We start from the raw sequence: 18951 nt of genomic DNA, 5'->3' as shown, positions 1-18951 counted from the left end.
TCCCTTCGACCTCCCTCCCTCCCCTCCCCTCCCCTCCCTCCCATCCGATCCATCCATCCATCCATCCATCCATCCATCCATCCATCCATCCATCCATCCATCCATCCGTACATCCATCGCTCCCAGCTACCCTTCCAGCAATCTCCCCATCACCTTCTGCTTTCCATCAAACGTCTCTCCTTCTTTGGGATCAAAGTTTTTTTCAACGTCTACAGGGAGCAATCCTCCTCTACTTGTTCGACACGCCGGATCCCTTCCCTTCATCCCGATCCATCTGCTCTTGAGTAGGAGGCAAGGGAACGACTTGCGCCTGCGGGTCAGCGGTGAGCATCCTAACGGCCTCCAACCAGCCCTACCTCCATGCGGTGCCACAGCTCGAACTTGATGGCCTTGTCTCCCTGGAGCCCCAGTCAGCCGAGCAGGCCGAGCAGGATCTGTCACACCTTGAAGGACGGGAAGACGGTCTTGGAACGGAACACTTGAGGAGGAGCAGCGATCGAGTTGGTTTCCTGCGCCAGGGAAGACTTGAGCTGAGCTCGGGGGGCAGCATCAGGCTCCAGTCACCTCGAGGTAGGAGGCCCAGTCGAAGTATCCGACGTAGCCGTTGGGAGGGGAGAGGCGGGCCTGTGCCCGCATGCTGGTGCCGGGGGGCTGGAAGTCGCCGTCGTCAATCTTGCACCAGTAGTCGTACGACTCTGGCCATCCATCGAACCCGATGAGCACCTGGGGACTGCCTTCATGCCGGAGCCGAGCGGGCCCGGACCTCTCACCTCATCTCCCTTGACCTCCTTCACGGTTGCTACTGTGATGATGTCCCCGAAGAAGCGGTCCACCGCCTCGACCTGCGGCGAAGGCTTAGGAGGAGGAGGAACGGCACCTGCCTCCATCACCTTCATGCCCGGCAACAACCTGGTCGGCTGGCCCTTCTTGTCATATCCAGGACCGAAGGGGCTGCCACAGAGAGCTGAGAGATGGCAGGAGGGAAGAGAGATCAACCTGTCGACTTCCACCTCGAAGATTGCCTCCACCTCAGTGGTGACTCCGAGGGGGAGGGTGTTGACTCCGACAGCAGACCCTACCGCCACACGTCATGACCCTCCCTGGCGTGTCGGGACAAGAGATTCTCCATGGCAGAAGAACATACTTGCATGTCTTCCGTTCTCGCCGAACACATCCACCATCAGGTCAGAAGCTCCGTTGATGACCTGAGTTATCGACCATCACATGCTGGTATGTGGGGAACAGGGCGAGGAGTGGGAAGAGGGGCCAGTGCGGGCACCTTTGGTTGATCGGTGAAATCATCCTTAGAGTTGACAAACCCGACCAACTTAACGACGCGCTTCACCTAGGACACGGGTGAATTGTCTGCCAACCCCTTGCAGCTCCTTCAAAGACCCTTGCAGCTCCTTGGCCTTACCTTGGTCAAGTCACCGTTGCAAGCAGCCTTCACCTTGGAGGGAGACATGTCAGCGGTGATGTTTCACCAAAATGAGGAGAAAGATGTACCTGAGCGATCAAGTTCAACCCGCAGAGCCTGGCGGACTGATAAGCCTCGTCCATACTCTTGTCCGTGGGGACCTGCGGGTTGTGTCAGACAACACAGTGTGCAACCGGTTCATAAGATAATGAGGACAACAATCTGTGCATCATCACCTTTCCCTTGAACTTGATCTCTCCGTTCAAGACTGGGATCTGACCGGCAACATAAACATAGTTCCCAGAAACCACATAGGGAATCTGGACCAAGGGTCATGGCTGCTGTGTACAACGACGGCTCATCGCTCACATAGTTGGCAGCAGCGGATGCAACCTGCGGGAGAGTGATGCCGAGATCTGCTAGCTGTTTCTCTGGATCAACAACGGATGCGGTTTGCGTTTGCATGCGGACTGTGCTGGACGCAAACCTAGCGCGACCTCCCAGGGAAGGGGCGCATTGAGCCGCCCTCGTGTTCTTTCGAGAGCAGAGGGAGGACATAGAGGAAGGGAAGGAAGGAAGAACTCTTGGGTTGAGGATTCTGAGTGCATGGGACGACGAGAAGGCCGAAGCCGTGGCGCACATCGCCATGAACAGCGCAGGCACAGCTCGCATGATATAAGGGAGCAGGTACCACCCCCTACTTTTAATCCGATTACCCACCCATCTGGTATGATCCCTACCCCTACCCCATCGATCAAATGTTTGATACCCTTGCTAGAACGGACCTACCCTACCCCTGTATCCCTAGGCACAAAGTACGATGTTTGTGAGGTGGGGTGCTGTAAAAGTTACATACAACTATGGCGAGGTGGATCCGAGCTTAGAGGAGGAGGAATGCTGGTAGAAATCTTTACAGAGATGTGAAACAGTGGGGAAAACAGATGCATATTAAGAAAGAAGCGAGGGAGAGACAGATAGCTACTTGTATTTGATGATGTTCAGAAGCAGTAAGCATTCCTGCAAAATGTTTCGATGAGACTTTCCCTCTTGAAAATGATATCGGAACACACAGGCAATGGACAGCAGCCATGATTTCAAGACTTCTGGTTGTTCGGCTACTTGCTAGCACAGCTCTCTTCACTCCCTCGCGAGGACTAGCTTCTATGGCTTCGGGTTCTCACACCGCATCGTACAACGAACAGATTCTGCAGCAAGCAGGGTATCAAGAGGGAGACAGGCTGATCCTGTACGACGGAGTCTGCAACCTGTGTAATGGATGGGTCAGAAGCTTCTCTTCCTGACCTGGATCCCCCTGACTCCCTTCAGGTCGACTTTGTCATGAAGAGGGACAGAGAGGGCTTATACAAGTTCGCTTCACTTCAGGTGTTGGACAAGAATGGAGAGGCGGGGGGTTGGAGGATGATGGGGCATGCAGGGAGCTGTTGGCAAGACGCTCATGAAGAGAGTGGGAAGAGATCCCGATGATCTCAGCACCCTGATCGTTCTTGAGCCCATGGACATCATCGCATCACAGCCGGACCTCGGTCGTTTGAGCAGCAGGAAAGAGCTGGTTGTGTATGACAGGAGCGATGCAGTCTTGCGGGTAGATCGATGCGATCGATCTGTTGCTGAGGAGGTGAACTGAGTCTCGTTGTGCAGGTGGTGGAGCAAGTGGGAGGAGGAGCTCTCAGACAGATGGCGCGATGGGCGAGGTGGGTCGTTCCAAGGTGTGCATGCTACGATGAGTTGGCATTTGAGCATTGAATGTTCAACGTGAAAGGTGGTTGAGAAACTTCGTGTACTCGAGGATCGTAGCTCCCAACAGGTACCGAGGAGAAGAGCGGGAGAGCTGAGAAGAGCCCAGGGCTGACTGAGATTGACCGTACAGGTATCTTGTGTTCGGGAAGCAAGAGACTTGCCGGCGAGTTCTGCCGCATGAGAAGAATCGCTTTCTAGATGTATAAAAGCGTGTAAACTAGACCATGAGAGAAAGCACCTGAATCTGCACAAACATAACAAGCCTGCCCGGGAGCTGGCAGGGCCCGCCGAGCCGCCTATGCCCCGGCGGCCGCCAAGTGCCAGTGCCACCGAGTGGCAGCCCCGGCCGGGCCGGCCGGCGATCCGAGCTTTTAGCACCCGGGCCCGCCCCGGCACCGAGCCGGGCTCAGGGCCTCACTGAGTCATCAGTCACCGCCGGGTTAGCGGCCGCCGCTGAGTGTGGCACACGGCGGTAACTAACGGTCGGAGCAGAACTTGACACCAGTAAGTAGTGGCCTCAGTGACTCCAACCGTTCAACGCCGGCCGGGCCGCACTCCGCCGCCGTCCGGCCCCGCTGCCGCCGATGATCCGATCATGGGCCCGGATCCGTGTTTGGTCACATGTTCAGTGCACTCGAGTCGAATATGCCCTAGGGGCTTGCGTCCGCAGTTTTCTGCCTTTTCCTCTGTGTAATTGAGATCCTGAGGGTGGCTCGAGGTTCCTACATTTTATTGCTACGAAATGAACTCGTGGACACGTTCGAAAGGGCGAGAAAAATGAGGTGCGAACATGGCGAATACGAAGGAAGGGAGGGGAGGGGAGGAGGACAGGAAGGCAAGGATGGTAGAAGGAATGGGAATTGAAGTAGAAGGCAAGCAGATTGTAAGGTTTGCGAAAAAGGAGAATGAGGGGATGACGGGTATAAAAACGTAGAGCAATGTAATGTATATCAGGTCCAAGATGTGTTTATTGTTGGAACACATGAAATAGTGTATGATGCTAGACGACGAGAGGAGGAGGAGGAGGAGGAGGAGGAGGAGGAGGAGGAGGAGGAGGAGGAGAGAGACAGAGACAGAGACAGAGACAGAGACAGAGACAGAGACAGAGACAGAGACAGACAGACAGACAGACAGACAGACAGACAGACAGACAGACAGACAGACAGAGACAGACAGACAGACAGAGACAGAGACAGAGAGATGAAGGTGGAGGTAATGATGCAACCACCAAAGAGATTGGGGTGCGACGAATGAGTAGGGCTGGGGCAAGTGACGAGTTTGGGGATGAAGCAGATAGAATTCCATGTGGATGGGAGAAGTGTAAGAGAAGTCCTGGCTGCTCTCTGACTGTATGGGATGATCCTCTCAGGAACCTATTCGAAAGGTTGCTGGTCGTCGTTGGGCTGCTCTCGCTGCTTCCCTTCCTGTTCGACATGTGAGAATCTTGCTCCTCGTCTTCTCCCTCCTCGTCAGTTGTTGTCTTCTCCCTTCTCGTCTTCTCCCTGCCTCCTCCTCCTCCTCCTCCTCCTCCTCCTCTCTCTCATTCTTTCTTTCTGCAGCCTCGTCATCGATGCGCCGAACCAAGCGTCCAGAAAACCAAAGTCAGGGAGAGCAGAGAGCAAGGAGCGACGACGGATTGATGCCAAACGAAACCACGGCCTTTCTCAAATGTACTGCCCCATCCCCAACATTTCGTTGGATGAGAAGTGGCAGAGATACTTCGAGGAGGCGGGCCGGGACGTGCATGAGTGCCCAAAGCAGCGAAAACTTGGGGTGGTTGTATCACTATCAGAACACGAGCAACTCCTTGTCCCTATGAAAGGAACATGCCGCAAGGGGGCTCTGAAGTTCCACTACCTCGACAAGTCCACCTTCGAGTTCACTAGTGTCGTGGTGGAGAAGGAGATGCTGATGCCGAGTGACAGCGGGATTCTCCGCTGTGAGGAGGAAGGGAATGAGGCAGTGACCTTGTTGATGCACCCGATTTTCAATCATGAGAAGTACCAACGAGCCAAGAAGATCGAGGAGGACTTGTGGAAAGGAGGAGGGGATGGTGCAGCGAAATTCAAGAAGTACCATGAACAGCCCAACATCCTGTTCATCATGGTGGACTCGCTCTCGCGCGAGCAAGCTCTGCGAAGTTTGCCAGTTACCCTCGACTTCCTGAAGAAAGGAGACAAGCCCGGGGTCGGGAATCAGTTCCAGATGTATGACTACGAGAGATTCAATGTGGTGAGCAGCGGCACTCACAACAACGTCCCTGCGTACCTTGCAGGAAAGAAGTACAGCGACTTGCAAAACTGGCTGGATCGGGACACGAACAGGTCGGAGGAGTGGATTCTTGAAGAGGCGGGAAGAAACGGGTACATGACGGCGTTTCTCGATGGAGAGTACGTGGGGAGCAAGTCCTCTCTCCCTCGGATCCGCCTCAAGACATTCGAGCATGCAGAGGTGCCGGAGTCGACCATAAAGACTGCGAGGATGATAGCGGAGCAGATGGCCGACCACTCGGTCCACTCCATCTTTGACAAGGTGCTGGAGTGGAGCTCTGAACCTCAACTCCACTCCTTCGGTACACCCACGAAGCGGCTTTGCTTCGGGGGGCAGTCGATCTTCAGCATCTTCGCGAATTACGTGAAGGAGTTCTGGAGCAGCTACAGCCACGTACCCAAGATGGTGTATCTGTCGGTGATGGACGCGCACGAGCCGTCGATGCTGAGAGCAAGGCAGATCGACGTAGAGCTGCGAGACCTCTTGCGGTCCTTGCTGAGGATATCCGTGCTTCGGGAGATTTTTGTAGTCCTGTGCGGGGATCATGGAGTTTGGTACGGCGAGTTCTACGAGGATACCAAGGCGGGCCGGCTGGAATCGAAACTCCCGGCTCTCTTCCTCCTTGTCCCCGACGAGTTCGCGTCTCAGAATGCAGCGATGGCAGCGTACGCCAAGCACAACCAGCCCAAGCTGACGACCCCCTACGATGTGCACGCGACTCTGAGGCACATCATCAACTTGCACAAGATAGGCGAGGGAACACCTCCCTCCTCTCCTCACGCTCTCTCCCTCATGGACAGCTTCCCGGCTACCCGCACTTGCCAGGACGCAAACATCATGCTGGAGCACTGCGCGTGTACTGAATTCGCGCCGTATGACGAGGAACTCCTCAACGGCCTCGAGCTCCGGTCGCTCGGGGGATGGGCGGTAGAGCACATCAACGAAGGCGTCCAGAGGTCGACGAGCGGGGGCCTCACAGAGGAGAAAACTTCTTGCGTCCATCTAGAGTTCGGGTCGAATCTGCGGGCAGAGAGTCTTGAGACGGAGCTGCTGGATGATGAAGTTGAGGGGGACTCGCTGGTGATCATTAAGTTGACAACAAGAGGGTCAGCGTTGGTCACCAACGAAACTTTCGAAGCTGTTTTTGTCCGAAAACTGTTTCCTCTCAAGGAGGGCCTGAGACCTGGACAAAAGTAAGCAGAAGTTTTGTGCGCCACAAAGTCATCATCACCACCACCACCACCACCACAACCATCATCATTATCATCCGCTCACTGCTGGAGTTACGTGCCACAATCATCATCATCATCATCAGCATCAGCATCAGCATCAACTACAACCGTGCTACCATCATTGCCATTGTTATCAGCATGTGATCCCACTCATTTGCGTCTGTCAGGTCAGTGACCAACGGCATCACGCTGAAGAAACTCCGCATGGGTAGAGGGTACGAAGGCAGCACAACCATCTCACAGGCTTTTGAGTGCTCCCTCCTACCTGCCCTGACTCTACCCTCATGCTACAGGACGCCATTCAGCCATTCACTCCTGGAGTGAAGGTGATGATGTTCGTTGCTCAAACTTGGGTGCGTTCCAAACTTCCTCCCTCTCCTCTTCTCACTTCCTCCTTCAAGGCTGTTGTAGAGCATGAGTTCCATATCACCATCCGATGGATCAAACCCAACAAGGAGACATGGAAATACTCTATCAGCACGGTAATTTCTCCTCTTCCCTCCCAGACCCCCTGCTCTGCACCCATCCTGCTTCTTCAACCTTCTTCTCCTCGTCCCCCTTATTGTCCTCTACCTCCTTCTCCTCCCTCTACTTGTCTTCGACTTCCTCCTTCCCATGACTCACTTCCGCTCCCTCTACTCGCCTTCCTCCTGACCGACAGCCGCGGTGCGAGCAGGTGAAACGAGAGTGGTCCGCGAGCTGGCAGAAGAAGAAGATTCTGCTGCCTGTCGAGGAGATGGAGGGCAAGTGGGTGGTGGAAGTTTACCTCACCCAACATTGGGATGGAAAGCAGAAAGAGTTGGTGGACTTCACTCCTGCCCAGATGGAACTCGGCCCTTTGCTGGGGAGAACACAATTCTACCTGGCATCCGATGGAGGAGGAGAAGGTGGAGGAGGAGGAGAGAGGAAGGAGGAGGCGGCAAAGAGGCTTCCCTCCTCTGTACTCAAGGACTTCTGGACAATTCGAAACGTCATCAGGATCTCTCCCTACGCCAAGCACGAGGTCTGCAGGTAAGCTGCTGCAGTCTCGTGTGCTGCCTCGTGAGAGCAGAGAGCAGAGACAAGCGAGTGCTCCCGGACTTCTGCGTCTGTAGAACCTAGAGGAGGAGAGATGCTCGACGGCGTTTCCAGGCCAGACGAGATGATAGTCTGGATGAGGACGAGGACAAGGACAAGGACAAGGAAGGAGCAGGGGGCCTCAGAAACGTTTTTAAATACTCACAGCCGGGTATGATTGATGAAAAAGCCACCCAAAATCAGCGGTCCAGCTGGAGGGTCAGCTGAAGGATCAGCTGGAGAGGAAGAAGGTCTTTGCCTGCTCAAGGGTGGAGAAGAACACTGTTCCTCCCAGCGACAGCCACAAGACCCTGGGAACAAGTCCTGCAAAGAGCGACTGGACCTGCCAGGCCCAGGATCACATGCTGGGCCCCGGGCCCCTCTCCTACTCACCCCTTCGTCTTCCACCATCCTCCTTCCCGTCGTAAAGACGTCGCCGTAGGACTTCTCGCTCTGTCCCGTCCGTGGTCAGCAACTCGACCTCCCCTGCCTCTCGTCCCTTACCTCCCCCGCCTCGTTCATCAGCCTCGCCCTAATCGTGTCAACGGGCGTCGTGACGGCTCCAGTGAAACCTGCCCTTCCTCTCACCAAGATATGACCTTCTCCTCTTCCTCTACTTCCCCTTCCTCCGCCTCTTCCTCGTCAACCCTTACTCATCCTCCTCAACCCTAACATCATCCTCATCCTCCTGCCCTTCCTGCTCCTCCTCACCCCCGGCCAGCGCTCCTATCGCCGCAGTCTCAATATCGCTCAAGGGCGCGTGGGTCAAGGCAAGGATGAGGATCTTGAGCTGCTAGAGCGTGAGGAGGAAGCAGCATGAGCTCTCCTACCTCGCTCACCTGCTCGTATGTGACAAACTCGATCGCGTCGAACGGCAGGTCACGAAGCAGGAATGCCGGGTACCCTCGGAAGAAGCCGGAGGGCCCGTCCTGCCATGGTTCAGCTGGCCATCGAGCTGGGGCGAGACGAGGCAGGGACCTGCTCCAAGATGTTGACAGTGCAGTCCTTCAGAGAGCTCTCTTCTCCGCTCTGTGTATCAAGCACATCATCAAGAACAGCAAGAGCTGAACGAAGCATCCTCAACTTCTCTCCTTCTTCGTCCCTCCCTCTTCTCCCACTCTCATCCCTTCCTTCCCCTCTACCTTCCTCATCCCCTCACCCTCCTTCCCCCTTATCTCACATCTCTCCACCTCTTCATCCTCCATCACCAGTCTTTGCTCACACACCTGCAGTCGAGTCTTGACCACTTCGGTCGGCACTCGGATCGTCGAGGCCGCAAGGTTCCCCTGCGCATCTTCAACTTCGATCACACGAGCTCCTCACCGCACCGCCGCTGATGCCAGTAGTTGTGATAGCGCCTGCATGACATCAGCATGACGAAGGCATTGCAAGGCAGCTCACAGCTCCAGCTCCAAAGACCGGCTCCAGCATGAAGACCTGGCCGCCATGTTACAATCCCTTGGTATCAAGTGAACGACTTGCCTTGGACGTCTCATAGACAGCGAAGAAAAGAGCGGAGGATGGAACGTGTCCTGGAAGTCTGTCATCACCGTCTTTGCAAGATCATCTCACCTGCTAAACTCCCCAACAAGCCAGAGTACAACTTTGGCAGAAGTTCGATGTCGAACTTGACAGTATCTGACACGGATCAGTAAGTGATGAACATGGAACGGTAAATTTGAGGGAACATGACAGACAGACAGACAGACAGACAGACAGACAGACAGACAGACAGACAGACAGAGGACCAAGCTGGTAAAGCAAGACTCATAGCACGTAACGTTCAGCTTACTTCGTGTCTGCAACCTTGTCTTCACTGTATCGATGGGATACAGCACAAGATCCACCGCTGCGCCTGCTATGGCTCCAGATATCATTCCTCCCAGCAGCGACTGTGCAGATGTGGCGGCAGCTAACATGAGAGAGGGATCCTGTCCTCCACTTTCTGCTCCAGCCATCATGGGGAGGAGGCAGCATCCTAAGGGCAGGAGCCTGAAGCTTCGCTGGAGGGTCGAACGGGGATCGAGGGAAGGTACAGCAACAAGTTGTTCCTTCCTGGGCTGTTGAAGAACGCAGCTTGCACTGGCGAACGATGTTGCCCTCCTTGAATGTTGCAAGGAAGCGAATGTACGCGAGAAACATGCAGAGGGCTCAAGGTGGAACGTCAGCAGTACCATCGATACCAGCAATCCCCGCGGCCCCATCGTCCACATGGCGCCTGAGAGCTCTAAGGGGGTCAGGATCGCACAGCTCTTGCTCTTGCGCTCATACAACAGTCAGATGCTCGTCCAGTAGCTCCGTCTCCTCTCTCCTCAGCTCTTCGTCTCCTCCTTCAAGCGACTCCCATCATACTGCACTCTGCCATGGAGGCCCTTTGTATGCGTCGGGGACCACATCCCCGCCTGCTCCACCCGGGCAGCCCGGACGAGGCCGGGCCCGGACGGTAACACTCAGGTGTGCCTGTCTTGTGCCTACAGCTGACGAGGCGGGTCGCGCGAGGGAGGGAAAATGGCTGCAGCGGCGAGTTCCACGACTCTGGTGAGAGACAGAGAGGAGGAGGAGCAGGAGCAGGAGGAATGGTCACTGAAGGAAAGAAGATAATATATAATGAGGAGGAGGAGGAGGAGGAGGAGGAGGAGGAGGATGAAGTGGACGAAATTAAGGGTCGAAAAGGAGGATGTTTCGCAGTGGAATCGAAGATGAACGAGGTGGAGAGGGTTGTTTGGCAAAAGCAAGGATCATAGGAGAATTAAGGGCAGCTGCAGTAAGGAGAAAAAGAGCAGCATGAGAATGGATGAGAAACTTTAGAACCCCTGTGATGATATGAGTCATTTTGCCTCCGAGACTCCCCAGATCCTCGCTGAACGGAAGGAAACAACGAAAAACTTCTTCGCATGCCAGCAGGGCCTAGAAATAAGTTTTGTCAATGCAGATTACCCTCTTTCTTGTTCAATTCTTCATCTCCTCCTCAGCTGCAGCATCCACTCCAACATCGTTTGCCAAGTGGTTCGAAGGGTATCACTTCTGCCTCCATGATAATCCTTGAAATATCGCGAGCTGATCGTGCTGCAGGAAATGGGAAGTTCAGATCATCACGACGCATTCAGGTGGCTTGATCGTGTCGGAGGAGCATCCCGTAGCCTCAGCTGATAGATGCATTACAGATGGTCGTGTCGAGGATGCTCCAAAGAATGGCCAGTATGTCATGAGAAATGAGGAGAGCCGGCTAGTTGGAACGTACTTCGAGAACGTAACCACAACATCCGAGATCACAAACCCGATGAGAGTACGCGTTGAGATCGATTCTGAGTTCAAGGGAGTGTTCAGAACAGCAAGGTCTTGTCGACTTCCATGTGCTCGTGTTCGCTTGTTTGCTCATTTCCAGTGTTGATAGGTCAACGGTTGATTTGTTTTCTGCACCAGAATCCGAGGAGCCCGGTCAGCAAGCTGTGGCATTGTTTCTCTTTGACTGATGATAGACATTGCTCAGAACTCAAGTTCAAGACTCTTTTCGAATTTGACTTCAAGGTTAACGGATCGGTCGAGCCTCGGGCGGTCGTTGATTCTGCGCACAGCTCAACCAGAATGGGCATTACATTTCGACCGGAAGTTGGCATGGGAGGCAGAAAGGAGTGTATCAGGTGGGAGAACGACGTATTGTTGCACATCTTTTCACATGTAAATTCAAACAGTTCTTGATTACGTCACCAAGTACATTCGTATTGACCGTGATGCCGTCGGGCGGTGGGGAGCACAATTCTGGAATACAGACAATCATGGGTATGTGCCATTCACAAGCCGTACATGGGAGCTAACGAGGAATTCGTCAGGTCACAAACCGGCCAAGAAAACTTTCTTGGAGCAGTACGTGGTTGCACACTGTTTCTCCTACTTGATGCTTGATACAGATATGGGCCAACGTTTCTGATCTTCTTTGCGTTCATAGGTATGAAATTCTTTCGACGCATAGGCAAGAAAAGCTCGTTGTTATCTTTGCAGAAGTGATTGATCTGGAGCAGGCGAACGGAAGAAAAGAATGAGAATGCAACGTGCTGCAGTTGCGCGGAACACACCAGCGCAGAAAAGCGAAACAGGAGACAAAGAAAAGACAACATGAGAATATGTAATTCAATTTTATCAAGGAAGTACAAGTAACATAAAAAAACGTAAGATGTGATAATTGATCTAACATTGATACCGTACCATACTATTGTGGTCGACCCCCAAAGAATATTCACGCCTGAGTCATGACACCATCCAAACAAACTGCAAATTGGTTATTTCACTTGCAAGGATCGGCGTTATCTGAGATCGGCGTTATCTGATTATGGTTCACTCCAGATTGATAGAAGGAACTTGAAGAAGGAAGTAGTATGCCTCTGAGCAAATCCCGACCCCGTCGGGCTAAAAAAAGCTCTTTGAATGCTGCACGTCATGCTGATGATCGCTTCGCGCCATGGCACCACACACGCATCATGTCTGAAGTAGATGTACCGAGCTCACCGCAACAGAGGTTGAGCTCCTTCCATGCGACGAGCTGCTGGTCAAACTTCACTTGCTCGCAGGGTTCTTTTTCCCCTGCCCTTTGGCGAAGGACCCAGAAGCCGGAAGGCATGTGCATACCCCTGTGGCGGAATTGCAGTGGGGGGTCCCGATGGATGCGGTCCGAAGCGACATGTCGCCATGCATCACCTCTGGCACCACTGCGCATGTGCGCTTCTCCCACATCAGTTCGAACATTGTGGGCAGGCACTCTATTTCCGGTCTGGTGTAACGGTCGACTCATAGAAATAACCGTCATGGGAGATGAAATGCGTCGTAACGGTCTGAACCGGAAAGTAACGTCAGTCCGAAGAGGCGCCATGGAGGAGCAGGCTTTGCTTGGATGGCGAGGTAAGCGATGGAGACGAGAGTATTTTGAAACTGATGGAAAGATGAGATGAGACGAGGAGGAGGCAGAGGAGGAGGATGGTGAGAAGAAGAGAGGAGGAGGAGGAGGAGGAGGAGGAGGAGGAGGAGGAGCATGAGGGAGGATTATGCTTGTGGATGTGGTGGTAGTAATGCGGCCGAAGGAAGAAGGGGAGAAGGACGGGGAGGAAGAAGCAGGAAGGGATTGAAGGCAAAGGCGAAAGGAAGGAGTTACGTAGGGAGGCGAAAGGAGTTAGATAGGGCAGACTGTTAGAGTTGATTGCACTCGCTTCTGCTCACTTTGTGGATCCAGCGAGGAAGAATGGAAGGAGGGCTGCTCTTGCATTTGCGGTGACAGCTTCAGCCATCACGATGATCCTTTGCGGCGTGTACACCTTTACCAAGCGGACTCATCGCACTGCTCTGGTTTGAAATGTTTTGTGGGATGTGCAACATGATGTTCATACTGCGAAACAGGAGACTTCCATTGCTGTCAACTGCGATGGGTGAGGCTCGCATTTGTTCTCTTGTATTGCTCACAATCCATGGCAGGTCGATTGACGTCATGAGCTCGGCACCATGCCTTGAGAGTGGGCCGACCATGGCCACTTACACGAGTTTGCCTCCTGCTTTGGTAAACAGCGACGTGCTCCGTTGTCTCTCGTGACTTCAAATTCCTAGCCTTATGCTGATCCCGTTGTCGTCACCTCACCTTCCTGGGGACTTCCTGCTGTACCCGTGGGCCCCAACGCCTACCAGTGAGTGCAACTAGGACGTGGAAGGGAGGAGAGGATAGTAATCCCTTCCAACCCTACAGGTACCCTACTGTCTGGCAAGGAGACAACATGCTCTCTGGCGGTCAGCTGCAGTGGGCGGCAGAAGATGCTGCTCAGCATGCGCTGAACTTGAACAACTGGAGGATCAAGATCTTGAAGGTAGAGGAGGTGGCGTGTCAAGGTGACCTTGTTGCTGATGGGACATGATGTAGGCCAAGCACGAGCAGGCTCGCCTGTCGAATGCGATTATGAGAGAGTCAGCGTCTGGAACGGATCTCGGAGACGATTATGCTGAGTACTGCAATGATGCCGTCAGCTGTCAGCTGCTGACGAGATGATAGCTACTTCGACCATGAGGATGAAGAGGACGAGCTCAAGCAGAAGTCGGAAAACGTGAAGTGACCTGAGCTGCGTGGCGAGTATCTGACGCCTACTCCATGTCTCCAGACCGACTTGAAGAGCATCCGTGGCTCCGTTTCAAAGCTTGCCGGCGACACTTCCAAGGCGATCAAGACGCTTGAGAACGAAGTCAAGACTGTGAGGAGTTGGGATGTCGGAGAGCTTTCCTGACGATATTGCAGAGCAAAGTGAGCAAGCCAGTGAGCCAGAACTTGCGCAGGTTGCAGAAGGATACGGACAAGGTAAGCTATTGAGCGAGGCGAGGTCAGACTGAGGGAGGAGCGCTTGCAGGAGCTGTCAAAGATCATGGCGAAGTTGAATGACTTGTCGAAAGATTCGGCCTAAAATCTCGATTGATGTATAATGGGATTTAAGTTGAGGACAACTCAATGTGATGGATCAAATGAAACTTTATCATTACATATTCAGTTTGCAGACGGAGCTCACAAGGAAAGGCTCTATCCACACTGACACATTACACTCATAAATAACATCACAACAACTCTCAGAGAGGAAAGCGTACAAGTCACAACCCAAGGAGTCACCCCCTCCCTCTCCTCAATCTTCATCCTCATACCCTGGAGGGCATGCGGCGATCTGCAGGTTCGGTCAGAGACGGCACGTGCCGCGTGCTTCCTCACCCTCCGGCTCCCTGGCATCGTCGACTTGCAAGGCTGGTGCGGAGTCGCAATGGGCCAAACGCTCCAGTCGGCCTCCTCACTGGGAGAGAAAAGCTGAGCGGGAAGAGCAGGAAGAGAGTGGGAAGGTGGAGGAGCAGAGGGAGGGTGAAGAAGACAGCAGGCAAGGAAGGTAAGGGATAGACGAGTGGAAGCGAAAACATGAACAGGAGGAGAGGCGGAAATGGACTATTCGTTAAATACCTGTCCTGACTGCCATCGAGCGACAGTTTTTGTGCCTGTGATGTTTCCACGTCAGGGTGAAGGTGAAGGGGAAGCAAAGCACGCGAACCTGCTTGAAGTCTTGCAAGCGAGTTCGTACAGACCTCTCCCCCTGCTCCTCCCCTCCTCCCCGCTCTCCCTCCTCTCCCTCGTCCTCCTCCTCGACATGGCAGATACGTGAGACGGCAAGTTTCTTAGCGAACTCCTTCCTGAATTCCTGCAAGGCGGTGAGGGAGCGCGGGGGAGTAGAGCCAGTTACCTCTTCCACTCGGTGAAGGTTGTAATCCAAGGTGAACTGAACGCCCTTGAGCCCAGAGAGGACCTGAGGGTAGAGGTGAGGAGCTGAAGGAAGGTGAAACAAAATGTCCACGGCCACGATCGTCGTCGTCATCATCTCTATCATCACAATCTCCATCATCGTCGTAGTCGTCATCATCATCATCCTCATCATCGCAGCGTCTTGTCATCATCATGATGGCTTCCCCAGCCTCACCTTGTTGTACTTGGACCGCAGAAAGCCTATCTGCATGGTCTTGTGCTTGCAGTCCGACTCGCTGACCTCGAGTTCGCGCTGCAGCATCAGGACAAGGTCACTCTGCCGCAGCATGTCGATCTTCAGCTTCTCGTGCTCCGATCGGTCTACCTTGCTCTCCCTTCCCATGATGACGTCACAACTTGACCCTCCCCTCACACCGCCCGTCGCTCACCTCAGGTAGTCGTTCTTCTTCTGGAGCCACTCGATCTTCCTGCTCTGCTCCTCGATCACTTTCTCGGTCTCCTCCAGCGCCATGCTGACTCTCTCTCCTCTCGCCAGCTCGTCCTGCAGCTCGCCGTCAAGCGTCCTCAGCTTCACCTTCCTCACCCCACCTGCAGCGATCGCAGCAGCTCTCCTTCGCGCCCTCTCCTGAGTTTGCTTTCCGTCTGCCCCACAACTTAGCCGCCTCCTCCTCCTCCTCCTCCTCCTCCTCCTCCTCCTCCTCCTCCTTCACCTCTAGTGCAACTCTGCTCTGCTCGCTCCTCCTGAGTTTGGTTTGCAGCTCGGCGATCAGCTCGATCTGCTTCTCGGAGATGTGGTGCAGCTCCTCGGCCTGGCTCAGCCTCCTCTGGACTTCAGGGGGTAGGGATCCGCCGTCCTTGACTCGCTCGCCATCCTCCTCCTGCGACTTCCTGGCAGCCTCGCGTGCGAGCTGAAGCTCGAGATGATGGATCTTGGAAATCCACACGTTCTCGTCCTGCTTGCACCTGATGCCAATGTAGTCAGGGAGGAGGAGGAGGAGGAGGAAGCGGAGGAGGATGGGAAGCATGCTGACCTTTCTTGTAAAGACTTGAGGCTGTTCATGGCGCCAGTCATCTTCACGTTCCTTGTTGCTATCTCCTCCTTGAGAATCATCTAGAGAGAGAGGCGTGGATTAGCACAGACACGCCAATTCAAACAGGTCAGCAGACATTCTCAGACTCGATCCTCTCGAATTGCGCGAAAGTCGTCGAGAACAGACGCTCGAGATGTTCTACGCTCTCAACGAGCCTCTCGGTCTGGCATCCTTCCTGCGCCATCTTCTCGTCCAGTCTTGACACAAGGAGCGCCACGTCCCGGAGGGCACCTGCCATGTCCCTCAGCACGGACCGAGCAGAAGACTGGGGGAGTCTTGGCATCACCAACGACTTCTCCTGCCATCTCCTCCACCTTCCTCAGCATCGACTCCCTCTGCATCAGAGCCTCTTGCTGCGAGCTCAGCGTCGACCTCGCCTCCTTCAGGTCCCTCATCACGATCTGATAACTTCGGGCCCCCAGCGTCAGTCCCTTCCCTCCCTCCCAGGAGCATCCAAATCACCCGAGCTCGCTCGATCGGAGCCTCTCTTGTAGGATGTGGTTGACGGACAGCAGCTCTTCGTAGTCGCTCTGGAGACAAGGCTTGCTGTCGATTTGCAAGCGACTCTCCCTCTCTATCTTGACGACCCTGCCAGCTCGACGTCAGCAGAGGGAGAAGGGAGTACAAGACCACATGTGACTGTCCGACATGGCGTTGTGGTAGAGCTGCGTCCAGATCGATTGCTGTGTAGGGGACAAGTGAGTCATCGAGATGAGGAGAGTGAGCGGAGACCAGAGGAGAGAGGAGAGAGGAGAGAGGAGAGAGGAGGAGACCAGAGGAGAGCAGATTAGAGAGGAAGGGATGGAGGAGTGGGGGAGGGGTGGGGAGGGAGAGCAGAGCAGAGCAGAGCAGAGCAGAGCAGAGCAGAGCAGAGGAGGAGAGCGGAGAGGGGGCTCACAAGACTAGAGATGTCAAGTTTGTTAGATGCAGGAGAAGCATGAAGAGATCCTGGGCTCATGAAGTTTTTGATCGAATCGTCGAGCTCCTGAGAGATTGACAACTGCAACTTGGTCGTGAGGCTTCCAAAGAGGAGGCAGGAGGAGGGCGAAGGAGGAGAGCAGAACGAGGAGGGGTGAAGGGGACAACAAAACCAGGAGGCAGGCTGACAGCGAAAGTTGAGTCACCTGGGACTCGGTCGAGTCATTCTGTTTGCGACTGATCGGGATAGGAGAGCACGTCATTCTCTTGACGTCATGGAAGGAAGCGGAATGAACAACTCCGTTGGAGATCTGATCGACTTGTCTGTTCTCAAACACGAGATGCGTCTCTACCCGCCTCTCCATGTCCTCCTCCACCTTGTCCATCAACACCAGATCCCTCGCTGCCGACCCGTTGCTCTCCCTCAGAGGTGAAGCCATCCTCTTCGTCTGCCGCATAGACAGCCTCCTGCTGTCGCTCATCTCGCTGCACGCCACCATCTCCTTGCAACAGTCGTTCAGCTGCAACCTGGCCCCCTCGACCGAGTCGAGCGTACCTGAAGGGTATGGATTATCTTGTCCTTCTCCGAGCTCTCCTCCTTCAGCTCCTCGATCATCGCAGCCCTCTCGGTGCAGATCTTGTTGAGAATTCTCAGTTGGGCTGGGCAGACAGAAGATGTCAAACTCTTGACAGTCAAGCTTTCAGGTACCATCGTTGTCCTCCATCAGTTTCTGAATGTCCGTGTGTTTGACCCTCATAGCGTCTGAAGGGCATATATGGTTCATGATCTCAAGAAAAAGCAACAAGATGCTACTCATTACCTTGAGATTCTCCTAATACCCTCTGCATCTCTGATTCCTTCGCAGATAACCGCTCTGGAGGAGAACATTAAAGAAGCGCTTACTGCACATTCTGCAGTTCACCTGAATAATCCCGAATGACTTTCTGTAATTCTTCATCTTTTTCTAGGATTCGACGTTGTAGCTCGTCGATCTTCTCCGTGTAGCCACGTCTCAATACATGCACGTTTTGCTTCGAGATCTCCAGCTTGTTGGAAAGTTCTCGGACTTCATTTTCAGCCTCCCACAACCTTCATTATGAAATAATCAGATTCGATCAGACGCTGTTGTGATTGCAATATATCTCAGTGTCAAGACTAGTGAATTTTTCGTTGTTTTGTTGTGGATGATAACAAGATCAGAAGTGTAGTCGGAAAACAGTTGAGTACAAAACATGGCTGACAACAGAAAGGCAAGATACGATCGTTGCAGCACAAGAACAACAAGTTATCTTCGTTCATGTGTTCATCTTGCTCTTCTTACCTCTTGTTCGCAGTCTCCAACTCCTTCTCCAGCATCGCCATCGCCTCCTGCGTGTCTTCTGCCATCCCGCACAATCCCTCCATTGCTACACGCGCTTTCAAATTTCAAGGGATCCACCTCCCCCATCTGACCGAACTGAAATTAATTCTAGCTTGTTGGCCAGGTCAGCCTCCGTCAATCATGAGGCTGATATTAAAATGACTGGCACTGATGAGAGTCACTGGCTGATGCGGCCATTATGAGTCAAGTTCAAGTTCCAGTTCCGGGTGAGGTTTTGACTCAGCCCGGCGACCGTCAAGAATTCGGAAGTTCAGCCTGGCAGACTGAACGTGACGGCGGGCAGGCCTCCAACTTGAAGTTCAAAAACGTTCAACGGTCACCGTAGCCTCCGAAGTTCCTGAGTCACTGAGGCCCTCCGACGATCCGATTGCCCCGCCATGGAGTGACTGGTCACCAGTAACGCCACAGCGGGGATTCACCCTCAGTGGTGCCCGGGGCTGGTCTAACGACACTGACCGTACAACAGGGCAAGTTGTTTCAGTGGGGGCCAAGTTTGGCTGCGACAGAGCTTGTTTACTACATCAGATTGATCTGACCGTTAGGTTGCTCACTGCACTGAAGTCAC

The 18951-nt window shown here is 53.9% G+C and overlaps 8 protein-coding genes across 8 annotated transcripts; 4 read left to right on the top strand and 4 right to left on the bottom strand.

The window, feature by feature from the left end:
- Positions 1 to 1446: 1446 nt before the first annotated feature.
- Positions 1447 to 2089, bottom strand: GUITHDRAFT_71029 (hypothetical protein; the record flags this gene model as incomplete). The annotated part of the gene is made up of 3 exons (XM_005832678.1): positions 1447 to 1578; positions 1654 to 1737; positions 1787 to 2089. The coding sequence occupies 3 exons, from the start codon at positions 2087 to 2089 to the stop codon at positions 1447 to 1449; spliced, it is 519 nt and encodes a 172-aa protein (XP_005832735.1).
- Positions 2090 to 2580: 491 nt separating this feature from the next.
- GUITHDRAFT_108211 (hypothetical protein) lies at positions 2581 to 3381 on the top strand (the record flags this gene model as incomplete). The annotated part of the gene is made up of 6 exons (XM_005832677.1): positions 2581 to 2697; positions 2744 to 2800; positions 2853 to 3020; positions 3077 to 3144; positions 3198 to 3242; positions 3306 to 3381. 6 exons carry the CDS (start codon positions 2581 to 2583, stop codon positions 3379 to 3381), a joined length of 531 nt encoding a protein of 176 aa, XP_005832734.1.
- A 1103-nt stretch (positions 3382 to 4484) lies between these two features.
- Positions 4485 to 6643, top strand: GUITHDRAFT_108210 (hypothetical protein; the record flags this gene model as incomplete). The annotated part of the gene is made up of 3 exons (XM_005832676.1): positions 4485 to 4495; positions 4545 to 4610; positions 4735 to 6643. The coding sequence occupies 3 exons, from the start codon at positions 4485 to 4487 to the stop codon at positions 6641 to 6643; spliced, it is 1986 nt and encodes a 661-aa protein (XP_005832733.1).
- Positions 6644 to 7966: 1323 nt separating this feature from the next.
- GUITHDRAFT_108209 (hypothetical protein) lies at positions 7967 to 9653 on the bottom strand (the record flags this gene model as incomplete). The annotated part of the gene is made up of 11 exons (XM_005832675.1): positions 7967 to 8077; positions 8128 to 8187; positions 8239 to 8306; positions 8446 to 8524; positions 8574 to 8663; positions 8713 to 8798; positions 8961 to 9020; positions 9058 to 9092; positions 9188 to 9266; positions 9307 to 9372; positions 9527 to 9653. The coding sequence occupies 11 exons, from the start codon at positions 9651 to 9653 to the stop codon at positions 7967 to 7969; spliced, it is 861 nt and encodes a 286-aa protein (XP_005832732.1).
- Positions 9654 to 10660: 1007 nt separating this feature from the next.
- On the top strand, positions 10661 to 11774 carry GUITHDRAFT_108208 (hypothetical protein; the record flags this gene model as incomplete). The annotated part of the gene is made up of 8 exons (XM_005832674.1): positions 10661 to 10749; positions 10807 to 10841; positions 10899 to 11070; positions 11129 to 11172; positions 11225 to 11368; positions 11427 to 11514; positions 11643 to 11680; positions 11734 to 11774. 8 exons carry the CDS (start codon positions 10661 to 10663, stop codon positions 11772 to 11774), a joined length of 651 nt encoding a protein of 216 aa, XP_005832731.1.
- A 78-nt stretch (positions 11775 to 11852) lies between these two features.
- On the bottom strand, positions 11853 to 12490 carry GUITHDRAFT_152554 (hypothetical protein). Its single transcript, XM_005832673.1, has one exon. The coding sequence runs from the start codon at positions 12472 to 12474 to the stop codon at positions 12286 to 12288; it is 189 nt and encodes a 62-aa protein (XP_005832730.1). The 5' UTR covers positions 12475 to 12490; the 3' UTR covers positions 11853 to 12285.
- A 106-nt stretch (positions 12491 to 12596) lies between these two features.
- GUITHDRAFT_138626 (hypothetical protein) lies at positions 12597 to 14162 on the top strand (the record flags this gene model as incomplete). Its single annotated transcript, XM_005832672.1, has 10 exons — positions 12597 to 12627; positions 12956 to 13068; positions 13120 to 13148; positions 13195 to 13276; positions 13324 to 13400; positions 13460 to 13577; positions 13631 to 13729; positions 13866 to 13955; positions 14000 to 14059; positions 14109 to 14162. The coding sequence occupies 10 exons, from the start codon at positions 12597 to 12599 to the stop codon at positions 14160 to 14162; spliced, it is 753 nt and encodes a 250-aa protein (XP_005832729.1).
- Positions 14163 to 14375: 213 nt separating this feature from the next.
- On the bottom strand, positions 14376 to 18409 carry GUITHDRAFT_108206 (hypothetical protein; the record flags this gene model as incomplete). The annotated part of the gene is made up of 20 exons (XM_005832671.1): positions 14376 to 14414; positions 14459 to 14537; positions 14699 to 14733; positions 14787 to 14933; positions 14976 to 15038; positions 15210 to 15369; positions 15424 to 15536; positions 15584 to 15637; positions 15706 to 15958; positions 16027 to 16106; positions 16229 to 16317; positions 16373 to 16494; positions 16549 to 16674; positions 16717 to 16769; positions 17211 to 17507; positions 17561 to 17664; positions 17714 to 17767; positions 17826 to 17879; positions 17928 to 18094; positions 18327 to 18409. 20 exons carry the CDS (start codon positions 18407 to 18409, stop codon positions 14376 to 14378), a joined length of 2172 nt encoding a protein of 723 aa, XP_005832728.1.
- Between the last annotated feature and the right edge of the window lie 542 nt (positions 18410 to 18951).

This window comes from Guillardia theta (genome assembly GCF_000315625.1).
Source record: "Guillardia theta CCMP2712 unplaced genomic scaffold GUITHscaffold_33, whole genome shotgun sequence".
Lineage (NCBI taxonomy): Eukaryota > Cryptophyceae > Pyrenomonadales > Geminigeraceae > Guillardia > Guillardia theta.
The sequence above is the reverse complement of the archived record's forward strand: the minus strand, read 5'-3'. Positions and strand labels throughout refer to the sequence as shown.